Here is a 12,460-nt window from a genome sequence, read left to right as displayed (position 1 = left end):
CTACTAAGTTATGTTTAAAATATATACAAATTTGTCTTTCTTTCTCTCTTTTTCTCAAATAGATAACGAATAGATACAGTATCGACATCTCTTGGACTCATCACGAAGTATATTATTTTATTGATTTATATGTAAAAAATATTTTTTCTAATTGTTTTCAAATTTCAAGTAAATAGTCCTCTTTTATTTAGTTTAACACTAATAAGTAATTTAAATATACAATACATTAATAATATTTTTCTTTGTACATATTGATTTATTTCTACTTTTCTACTCATTTATATATTATTGATTATATTTATGTATATATTAATAAGTGCATATACATTTTATATGTCTTGCAATATATTATCTTATTAAAAATTATTAATTTTCCTTACTTATTAGCAGTTGACAATTTCAATTTACTAACAGTAAGTCAATTACCTACAAACAATATTCGCATACACTTCATAAAAGTTTCTTTTGTATTAAACATATATTATTTATATCATTGATTTATATCATATTAGATATTCAACAGTCGAAAAATTTACATTAAAATGTTGTTTTTTATTTTATTATTTGTTAATAAAAAGAATCTATTGGTAAAATATCAAGATGTGTTTACAGCAATTCTTTCCTAGCTCAGCCATATCTGGATTGTGATTATAACATTGTATGGTAACTTTAAACCAAAATGTTATAACTCTATGGGTACATAGAATATTTGTACCAGCGTTCGAGACGATTAATCTCTCTCACATCGCTCACATAAAATATTGATTCATTATTAAAAAACATTTAACTGTTAGTTGAAAATGTTCTGTTTCATACTCCGACACTAAAAATCTATATTGCGAGTTGTATTAAAGTTTTTTTCCAGCCATAGTGAACATAACAAAATGTCTGCATTTAATATTTTACATATAAAATTTTAATTATTTTTCAATAAAAGATATATAACTTTTTCACTGTGTATTAATTTTATTATTTATAAATATTTCCCATATATAGTTTTTCTATAAAGAAATATGCACATATAAAATTCATGCAATGAAATAATAATCGAAACTAAATATAAACTAAATATAAAATTATAAAATATTTAATCGTAATCAAACATTTATAAATGCGGTTAAACTTGTTCAGTACAGACATATACTCATATATGCATAATGCGACATATTTTTATATAAAAAGCGTACTGAGTAGAGATTGAGGAGGGAAGGTTAGTGAAGTTCGCATACCAATGAGATTATTCAAACTTCTCCTTTTATCCTAATCAGGATGCAGTCCTTGACGCGATGCAACCCCTCGGTCTCGGATATTCCTGGAACTATCGGCTTTACTTCGCTACCAAGGTTGTGGCTAAAGGTGCACATTGACCGACCAGAATGGAGGTGGTGATGCAACAGGGGTTGGCGAAACGAGGATCTTAGTACATCTAAGACGGTGGCTGATACGAGGTGTTACATTCCATCCGAGATTTTCAAATTACCGGATTATGCTGAGAAAATTGCGGGCGCAGCAACTATCTAAGACGCTTAACGTCGTCGGCACCATGGTTTTAAGTGACGATTATCCTAACGCTCCTCGTGTCGCGTCAAGTGGACGACGGAAATGAAGTTCGAGATTTACTGGCTTCTTGCGCCGACAGCGCCTGACGAATGATGCTACGACGTTAATGATCAGTTAGCTCGTTGCATATTCGTTTTTGTTAACATATTGATTAGGTAAATTTGACTATAGCATATATGCCATATATTTGCATTAATATTTTAGAATATTTTTTGTTTTAATATTAGTTTATTTTTTTTAAATATGCATATTTACAAAATATACTTTATTCTTTTTTTTAAAAGCGCACTGTACTATTTTTTGCACATAATAATGTAGAAATTATTCAAAATTTTTAATAGTAGTAAACTTTTAAATAATAATTTTTTCTCTAGTTATAGTAAGATGGAATATTTCAGCTATTTATAGACGAAATTATTTTAAACAAAACAGTACGTTTGTGAATCTAACAATAGAAACATTTTTTACTGTAAGATAATTTAATCCATGATTCAACTAATATATCAGGATAGATATAATTAATCTAAAAGGATATTGTAATTGTGATAGTTTTCTGCTCTATATGTGTTGACTTCTTATTTATACTTATATATAAATTCTAGTAAAAACTTAATGTTTCTTGCCACTTGTAACTTCTGCATAATAGTCATTAAAGTGGAACGTTTGTGCAACAATCGCAAAATGTTAAAATATCACAAAAAAGTTATCTTTTACGTATTTCGAAACTGTTTTACAGTGCAGTATACGCATTCGTGCGTGTACAATGCGTGTTTTTTCATAACAAAACATAAAAAGAAAATACAGTTAAAACAATTTTCTCGTGTTATTATAATTTTAAAAGCATTTATCTCACAATATTATGAATACTTGATCGTGGCAACGACAGATGCATCGCTTTTATTATGTTCGATACGAAACTGTCCAACACGATCGAGTAATAATTATTACTGGAGATCTCACTTGTACCAAGTCATTAATATATAATATCGCCTGGTGATAACGATCCTGAACTAATTGCATCTCCCACATTACATTTCATGTCGTTATGTTAAATATTAGTACGGATCAAAACACAGAAACGCATGCACAAAGTTAAAACCAATGAAACGCAAATGCGTTTTCCCATCATATTCTCGACATTACATATAGTTAAATTTAATCCTTTACACATTCTACATCAAAGTGAATTGAACATCATGGTTTAGCTTAGCTCGCCTTTTTCCAAGAATATTCCATTCGATGAAATAAATTTGGAACCTAGAGTTTGAATTCCATTTTTATATTTTATATTTATTTTTTTACATAAAATTTAGAATTTAATTTAATTTTTATATTTACATATATATCGAACAAAAAGAATATTTCTCACTATCTCTCTCTCTCTCTCTCTCTCTCTCTCTCTTTTTACGAGTCTAATATATTCTAAAAGTTTAAATATACCTCTGGATAAATTTTTGCAGAGTAGCATAAATACACTTATAATGTTTAGAGAGAACAATGTAGCAAAGCCCCATTATGTCAAACAATTCTATCAGCTGTCGTCAGTAAATTGATAAGTACCATGGTGCATTCGCGATCGTTGAAAGCGCGAGATCACTCGTGCGACACGACACAGATAATATCTTTCTGTCCGATCGATAGTTCGGTATTAACGCGATAATCGAAGCGCAATCGATCTGTTACCATCATTTACAGGCGTGACTTTCTTGATGACGAAAAGATGCCTTTACATAAGATGATTGAATGACACAATCGTGATCGATTCTTTCCAATTTCTTAAACGGTGAAACAACGATCGTGGTGCGGACAATCGATCTTAAAATCTTAAAAAATTCTCTTTTTTCGGTGACGTTCACTGCGGAAGATGTTATGAAACTTAGGCGCGAGGTGCAAATCAAATTGCCACTTTAAACGATCAGCCACAATAACAACTTGCGAGATCGATACAAATATATACGCAATTCTATAGTAAGTCTATTGTATCCGTCTGAAGAATTTTATCTAGATTGAGAAAGTGGGAGCGATATAAAAGATTCGGCGAGATAGATTGAACAGACAAGGAATCGTCGAGACCGACGAGATTAAAGTAATTCTGCAAGATGTATTGGAAACTGTTTGTGTCATTGCTTCCGCACCTGCTTGTTTGCAACACCTTGGCCAGACCTATCATTTACGAGGCTGTCGAAGACGATGTCGCTGCCGTTGGCTCATTTATCCGCGAGATACGTCAACCGGCGCCATTAAAAGTCGCTACGGAAGTAGAGGATTTAATGAGCGTCGGTAACGCACCGAAATCACGAGACACTAAAAAACACATGAAAAATGCATCTGGTATGTTCTTAGTGAATTATTTTTTACTAAAAAAATATACGATAATGTTATACTTAAAATAATGCTATACTTCTAATGAAAGTTAGAGAATATTAAATAAATAAATAAATAAATAAATTATCGGATACTGGTGTATGTGCAACTATTATAGGAAAATCGATGAGAACAAAAATATTCCATCTAAGAGAAATATATCGTATTATTTTCTTATGGTATGTGCATTGTATTATTCTCTTCTATTTAGTGTATATCCTTCTCTTTTCTTGAAATAAACGGATTAACGTTTATTGTCGAATGTTGAATTTCATGAACACGTTAGATGTCTTGTTAAGCATAACAAGGACGGGCAACAATGCGGTTTTAGGCAAATCAGACGAGGGTGGTTACTACAGAACCTACGGAAGTGATGCGGAGGGTGAGAAGGGTTACTTGAAGGAAACCTACGGTAAAGGTGATCAAGGCTACAAGGCTCTCGACACCTTCCACAAACAAGACGGCGACAAATACGAATTCGAGACGCAAACCAGCTGGGGCAAAGATTTCGCTGACAATAACAGTGAGAAACGTCAAAAACAGAAGAAGAATCACGATCACGAGGGCGCAGGTAAAAAAATTGTTAAATTATAATTATTTAGTTTCCTCTGAGCCGTTCTACTGACATAAGGGTTACACTGGCGTCACTTTTGTTACTGTTACAATTAAAATACTGTCACATCATAAATATATGATGCGATTAATGTTTTATATTTTAACACCTGCCAACCTCGTAGTCAGAAAACTAAAGAGGAGCGCTTCCCACAGTTGCGTAAATGTGATGGATTAGTGAGAATCATCTTAATGTTAATCTTACGACGTTTTATTTTGTTTATTGATGTAACCGCGTTTAAATATGTTTATTAGACTTTTATACGTTAAATATTTAGACTTTTGTGATTTTAATTTGCTTTGTGTACTGCGCTGAAGAAGATCCGAAAAATTGGATCGAAACGTTCGCTTTTTCATTTGTTTTAACTTTCGAGATTATTTTTATAATTTTATATTAATTTAAACTTTATTGTTTCGATCAGTATATATTGATTAAATGTAATAAATTAGTTTTTATAACCGTAATATTACTTCTGCTCTTATTAGCCTTTTATATGTGTAATATTTTATTTGAATTAAAGAGCATTTAATTAGTATATTGTATAATTATATAATTATCAACATATATTAACGTAACAAGACACAGAATAAAAAAAGATGGAAAGTTTTGACGTTATACAATTTATGTTATTTATTTTAGAAACAATATTATAGTATGTATATAGATAAATTATTATTTTTGTTAATATATACGAAAAAATAATTTCTAAAAGTTGCAATATATCTAATAAAACTGACATGTAGAGTCGTAGAAACCCGACTGTCCATAAGTATGGAAACCTAACACTTGTTTGAATTCGAATTTGAAGTGGCTGCTGCGGATAACGCGAAACTGTTCTTCATAAATTGTGTTTAATGCGATATGAAAACTTTTATAGGTACTATGGTCGATACAGACTATATGGGTGGCGAGGGAGATCACAGTGAAGGAGGCGAATATTCGCATTATTCTGAAAGCGACGATGGAGATCACTATAGTGGCCACTACACGGATAAAGAGCCGGAATCTTATAGTCATAGCGAAAATTATTCCTCTGGAGATGGCGATGAGCGATCTTACGAAACACATAGCTCTTATAACTCCAATAGCGATGACGAAGAAGATCATTAATCATTACTAATTATGATGAGAGATATGTACCTATACTAATTTTATTTAAAAAAATTTATTTTAATATTTTACCCAAATTCTAGAGTTTTGTTTGGCGATTCTTAATCCTGCCCTATATAATATCTATTTAAAATTACGTGTGTATGTATATGCACAAATCATTCATTTTCGAAAATGAAAACAATATAATATGTGGACATATATTTTCTTTTATATTACAAACAATTATTGCATTTGCAAATGCATTGTAGATAGTAATATAGAGATATAGTAATAATAATGTTAATGATATATACGGTAGTTTACAATAATAAAAGTTAATGTTTGACTAATAAATTTATCGTACATTATACCTACATGTATGTTAACTTTATTTGATTGTGAATGCTCAAAACGCACATCACGATTATCAAGTTTCAAGCGGTATTTATTTGATGCGATTATTTCTACACAATTGATTTTTAACTTACAATTGTAATTATAAAACAATCTTTAATTAAAAGAAGCAATAGCAACGATTATTTTGCAAAACATCGTATCAAAATAACGTAAATAAGGTAGAGTACTGCTGCCAGGCAAATATATTGAACGCTAGATTAATATTATAACAGTGTTTCCATTATGAAATTTGCCGTTACGCTTTCGCGTTTGGAATCGATCGCGAAAGTACGAGCGTACGTTCAAAATTACCGCCTGGTGAAACTCGTTACATTAGCAATGCCCGTGCATGATCGATTATCAACAGCTAATCCATTCTGGGGTATGTTTCGCGTTGTATGCAAATAGTTCGTTCTCACAGCATGGATGGATGCATATCCGTTCGTCCGTCGAAACGTTAACTCGTTAAATGCTTCATTTTTTCATCGAAAGCGCATCTCGTTTAATCTTGCCAATTACTTAAAAATGCGTAAAAACCAATACGTTCACATTTTGCGCAGAGTCGCTGATTCAATTAGATTCTAAAGAAATGTAATTTCTTTAATGGGGGAGGAAAATATAACGAGAGAGAGAGAGAGAGAGAGAGAGGCGAAAGTTTTCTTTCTTTCGTGGAGAAGAAATAGATTTGATATCAACAATAGTCTAGACACGCCACTTAATTCTTAATAATGTGATTTTTAGGTGGTTATTAGCGAAGCTATATATAGTGTTCAATTTTTAAATAAATTACATCGGATCACCGCAACGTGATATTTATTATACTAACTATATCCTAATTAATTAAATTGCCATTTAACTCATTCGCGTGAGAATGTGCGAGTATAATTTGGTACGTTTGTCGCAAAGCTTATAAATCTAATTTCAGATTTAATATTATTTGAGGGAGTCAAGAATTTACTATCTGTATATCTTTAAATCTCAGCTATATGCTTTGTATTTTGTATGAGTTTGCAACTTGTTTATGTCAGTTTTGCGATTTGTTCGAAAAGCAAATAAGTTTTCAAAGTTCCGCTACAATTATAGATATCCAGATTTAATTGTGCGCTTAATGGCAATGGTTTGGAACCGTGCTAGATTGCAGATACTGCCACTCGGTTGGCATACGATAGATACGACTAATCGCCGACACAGTATGGTTCCAACTGACAGAAGACGATAAAAACGCGAGTGTATGTTAAAAAGTGCTTTTCGTCACGCAAGAATCGTGTCTCGTTGTGTATATATTTTAGCTCTAATAGTTAGCTCTAATACAAAGTGTGTGTAACATTTATGAACCTGCATTTTGTAATTATTTATGACGAACTTTTCCAGGTGGTTACCCATCCTCATAGTGGAAAATCGATCTGTTAATTGTTTGAGATAATTATCATTTTAACGCTATGCGTGACACAGAATTATTGTGTTGCCATCAATTTACATATTCCATCAATTTCAAGAATTTGTGCAATCTAGTTTTAGTGTTAAAATTTGCTAATATTTTATTACATAATTTTTACATTTCTGTTCTTCTGCTGCATTTAATAAAAAAGAATTTAGAAAAATATGTAGAAATATGTGTATGTATGTATATATATATATATATATATATATATATATATATGTATGTATAAAATTTTGCTTTACATTGGATTATATTATAGTTTCATATTTGATAATGGTTTTTTACCTTAATAAAAAGCCATTATCAAATCCAAATTTAATCGGCTATATTTTTTATTATTGGATCTACATTTAAGTAATACATGTAGAGATATTATTAATAAAATCTCTCTCTTCTCTATTAGCTTGTTCCATTAAAAAATTTTGCTGCGATATGTTCTTATTTCGTCACTCCCACACATTTTCACATGCAATTAGCGAATATTGCGATAACGGATCAGTTGAAAATACCAACTATTTGCCTGTATAAACGAATTTAAGAGGCAAACAAAGCAAAGGTGGAGCTCGAATTACAGACTATTACTGTCAGTTCTCTCACGGCTATCGTCCGAAAAGCTCGCAGCTTTTGGGGTCTCTTGACCATAGAATGGTAGCTACATCGAATGGCCTCTCCGGGTTTAAATTAGAAAACAATTTCATTAGCAACCCAGAAACCAGCGCGAGGTCTTTTTGTTCGTCGGCGTATAGCCTGACGGTTTTATTCAACATGCAAGAATACTCTATGGGAGAGAAAGAATACTCTACGCGCGGAGAACGGCATGAAAGGAACGAAAAGGAAGAAAAGAAGAAGGAAAGATGGTGTGTGAGGGTAAGACTTCAATGTGAGATAGTTTGGACGTTGGATTAAGTGAGTCGGACCAAACGATTCCATCAACTGATTGCACACCTTATAAGTCATAAGTTAACGACGTAGAATTGACAATATTTGTAATGCTTATTTTTTCTTCTTATTGATTATTTTAATAAAATTAATAAAAAATTTAAAGTTCCAGTTTTTGTGGCATAATAATGTCTTAAATATTTTTAATTTTTTCTCTGAATCTTAGCTCTTGATATTTAGCTTATAAGATTGAAAAATTACTATAAGCAATAGAATACTTTTATTTTGTAGTATCACTATTATTACATTATAATACAAGTATTATATCTTTGTAATATTGATAATATTACGATTAATATCTATATTAATAAAAACGTATAGATATTTGAGAATCGCCAGACAGAATTAAAAAAAAAAGTAAGACTAGTCTCTCGACCGTACTGGCAAATATTATTTATTAAATCACAACGTTTCGACCCTTTTTTGAGTCCTTATCAAGTGATTTGTGAAAATAAAAATAAAATTATAATTTTAAGATGTGAAGAACAAACATAGTATCGGTTTGACAACACGTCAAGACTCTTAGATCAGTTATGAGAGACATCTATATTAATATTTTAATAAGAACGACAAATGTAATGAGATGTTTGAATTTCTAATTATAAAAGTTATTTCTGAGAACTTTTCAGATTTTGATCATTACATTACTATTCCGGGGCAGAAAAACGAGAGCGACGTTGAAATGCTTGGGAAGTCAACGAACCATGCTCCGATTTACAACACTCTACCGTGCTTTGCCCGTACATAAAGATTTCAATGGTATATTTTAGACTCTAATTGAAGCCGCGCCTCCCCGCTTATTGACTAAACGAAGAGGCGGACGATATGGATGGTCCGACGTTGACTCCGGATCTGCTTACAAAGCAATCTTTCCATCTGAACTGAGGTCTACGGCGATGCCACCTAATCTAATCTCCGTTACGACGATACCGAGTCGAAATCGAACTTGGCAGAACCCTTGGTTTTCCCTCTGTCTAAAAGGGGATCCTCGCCGAAACTGGGCAGTAACCAATCTTTATCTTGATTATGCAGCGCGCCTCCCAACACCGGTAAGAGCCAATCTTCAATCTAGGACGGTTGCCAAGTAAGATTGTAAAGGGTCAGAATCTATCGATCAGTATTTCAGAGTGCGAATTTGTGGCCGACACTTTGAATTTGCAAGGGAGATCAGCATCGACGATCATGGTATGTCGCGGTTTTCTAGTTTAAAAACTCGTTATTTTACATACGACGTCGTTTGCTTATTCTGTCTTGTCAGAAAGCTCTACTACGTGTTAGAGAAACTATTTCGTCAGCGCAGAATACTATTTGCAACCTTTCGTTCGAAATTCTAATTTTATCGAATATCGTATACAGTGTTGGAATAAAATGGGTGGAAGATTAAGACTAGGGAGGTCGTTATTTCTACGTTTTTCGATGGTTTTTTCGAGATCATCTAATAAAACCGTCAGGAATGTTGGAACAAATGGGTCAAGAGTTAGCGAAACGACCCGCGCAACGAACGCCGAGCGGTGATATACGCGTCGCCGACGTCTGTAAAACTCAATAAATTGTTTTTGGCTTATGACGTTATAAATGGCGCTGTGTTTACGAGAAGCGAATTTATGTCGCAGGTAATAGGATTAATGGTGAAATTAGACAGCTTATCGATGAGCCGGGGAGCGCAACGACACGCGCGTTGTGACAACAAAACGCATCTACGGTATACACAGAGTGACATATGCATATCTGTATTTGTACGTCATAACGTTAATTAAAATGATTGCGCGAGCATCTGCTAGGGTACTTAACTTCAAATATCGATTGAGGTCATATGCCGTTACGCGAGGTGTTGATCGAACGCGCGCATGTGTTGGACAACCGAATGCCACTTTGATTCAAAATAGATATTTGGGCCATTCATGTCAGCTTGAAGCTGACCGAAATTTAACATTTTATAAATTAATAGCTATTATCTGAAAAAAGTGAGAGACACTTTGTCAAATTCGATATCCGTGCGATTCAATTAATTAACAAATTCTCGAAGAAATTATACGTACAAGAATGAAACAAATTAGAGCGCGCTGAATTTCTGCATCTCGCTCTTATTAATCCGCTACCTATGTGAATTTGTATTTATATATCAGAGCCTTTTTGTTTTATATTTATATTACAAAACAAGAGATCCCTCTGCATGAAAAAGAAGAGAAAATAAATTTTAAAAATAATCATATTTTCCTTTTAATTTTAATTGAAATATATCTAAAACGTAAATATTGATTACAAATGAGAGAAGGAATAATTCGAAATAAAGAGAATAATGTGATCTGTTGCGGTCTAGAAATTTCCGTAATATTGTTCCTGCGGCAGACCGATCATGGAAAAAGTGATAATGGAAAGTTCTTCCTGATGTTGAATACAACTTTATGCGCAGATATTGCGTTTACGCGGTGTATCGAAAGAACGATTAGTACAATAAAAAATTATCTAAAATATTCGTGTATTAAAAGCTGTTAATTTTAAATATAAATATCATTGGAAGAATATAAACGAATTAATTTGTTATGTGATTTCACAGAAAGAACAAGAAATTGCAATAAGCTGACTCGACAAATAATATTTTAACACCCGATTGTATGGATATTACGAGATAGACGGCGCGACGAAATATTGTAGTAAAATAAATGCAATGTGCAGCGATGCGAAAAAGTGTGAAACCGTGTGCCTGCTCACCGCACCAGTGTCAATGGAGATTGGAACGAAATTTAGGAACACTTGCGGTCGTGCGGATGAAAGTGGACTTGGCGGAAACAGCCGGCCGTGTCATGGCGGAAGTAGATGGACCATCGATATTTAAGTGTCAACCGTTGTAACGTCGAGCATCAGTCCGATCGAAACCGGGTGCGATCGAGATGGTGCGAGGTACGATGCTATTTTTGCCATTCATAGCAATATGTTTGTTCGCGTTACATCCAACGTGTCACGCCCGAGAACTGGTCAGTGCGGAATCGCGTATCAGTCGGCGTGATGTGCGAGAAAAAAACGATGACGGTCATGTAAGTCATTTAGAGCCAATCGTAGTGTCATCGCCAGTCGCAGAGGTAGGTGATCTCGAAACGGCAGCGACTGAACATAAAAAAGGGCATCATCATGAATCCGGTGGTGGTCATAAACATGAATCTCATCATCACGAGGATCATGGTGGAAAAGGTGAGAAGGGATACAAGAGTCATCATCATCACGATGAAAGCGATAGCGGTAAGCACGATAAGGAGCATCATTCTGGTCATCATGAGGAACATGGTGGCAAAAAGAAAGGTCATCACGACGAGCACGAAAAGTATGGCGAACATCACGAAGGCGAAAAAGGTCATAAGGGCGGCAAGTTCGGCGAGAAAAAGGGCCATAAGAAGGGTCATAAGACGAAGGGTTACCACAATAAGTTCCACAAAGACGAATATCATAAAGAGCATAAGTTTTACGATGATTATCATAAGGGCGGACATCATGAGAAGCACGGTGACTTTCATGGTCATCACGAGAAGAAGGAAGGTAATCATAAAAAGGGTGGTCATCATCATTCCGGTTATCACGAGGATCATCATGGCAAAAAGGGCCATCATGACAAAGGTCATCACGATGAGGAGCACAAGGGTCACCATGGCAAACACGGTCACGAGGAGCACCATTCTCATCACGATGGATATGGCAAGAAAGGCGATCATCATTCCGGAAAAAAATACGGTTATAAGAAAGGACATTAGAATTGTAGACTCAAGTATTATAGATAAAAAATCGCTTGAAATATATACATATATATCGCTTGTTCTACAGTTATTATATTTACTTCAGACAAGATTAACGACGAAACGGCATTGTATGAATGTATATTTTCAAATATTTTGTATTGTTCTTTATATAATATAATTATGCGCGAATATACTTATACGCGCAAAGAAATTGTTTAGTTGTATGAGACTTCCTCTCTTTCTCTCTCATTGGTTTTTCTTTCTCCAGTCTTAATGTGGCAAATAAGTTTCTCCCCAGCTCATATTTGTCCCAGCAGCTACATTACA

General features: G+C 33.6%; 2 protein-coding genes across 2 annotated transcripts; both read left to right on the top strand.

Moving 5' to 3' along the window:
* The first annotated feature begins 3,540 nt into the window (after window positions 1-3,540).
* LOC114933133 (uncharacterized) lies at window positions 3,541-5,860 on the top strand. Its single transcript, XM_029305615.2, has 3 exons — window positions 3,541-3,891; window positions 4,256-4,495; window positions 5,415-5,860. The coding sequence occupies exons 1-3, from the start codon at window positions 3,660-3,662 to the stop codon at window positions 5,645-5,647; spliced, it is 705 nt and encodes a 234-aa protein (XP_029161448.2). The 5' UTR covers window positions 3,541-3,659; the 3' UTR covers window positions 5,648-5,860.
* A 5,436-nt stretch (window positions 5,861-11,296) lies between these two features.
* LOC114933158 (uncharacterized) lies at window positions 11,297-12,180 on the top strand. The gene has a single exon (XM_029305640.2). It carries the CDS (start codon window positions 11,297-11,299, stop codon window positions 12,146-12,148), a length of 852 nt encoding a protein of 283 aa, XP_029161473.1. The 3' UTR covers window positions 12,149-12,180.
* The last annotated feature ends 280 nt before the right edge of the window (window positions 12,181-12,460 follow it).

The sequence above is a fragment of the Nylanderia fulva genome, unplaced genomic scaffold (assembly GCF_048542155.1).
Source record: "Nylanderia fulva isolate GAGA-0341 unplaced genomic scaffold, ASM4854215v1 Scaffold29, whole genome shotgun sequence".
NCBI classification, from domain to species: Eukaryota; Metazoa; Arthropoda; class Insecta; order Hymenoptera; family Formicidae; genus Nylanderia; species Nylanderia fulva.
The sequence above is the reverse complement of the archived record's forward strand: the minus strand, read 5'-3'. Positions and strand labels throughout refer to the sequence as shown.

Bases quoted from the DNA above. Each gene is read 5' to 3' on its own strand.
- LOC114933158 (XM_029305640.2), top strand. From the start codon at position 11,297: ATGGTGCGAGGTACGATGCTATTTTTGCCATTCATAGCAATATGTTTG.
- LOC114933133 (XM_029305615.2), top strand. From the start codon at position 3,660: ATGTATTGGAAACTGTTTGTGTCATTGCTTCCGCACCTGCTTGTTTGC. The intron at 3,892-4,255 runs GTATGTTCTTAG...ATGCGGTTTTAG, and splicing joins ACACATGAAAAATGCATCTG to GCAAATCAGACGAGGGTGGT. The intron at 4,496-5,414 runs GTAAAAAAATTG...AAACTTTTATAG, and splicing joins TCACGATCACGAGGGCGCAG to GTACTATGGTCGATACAGAC.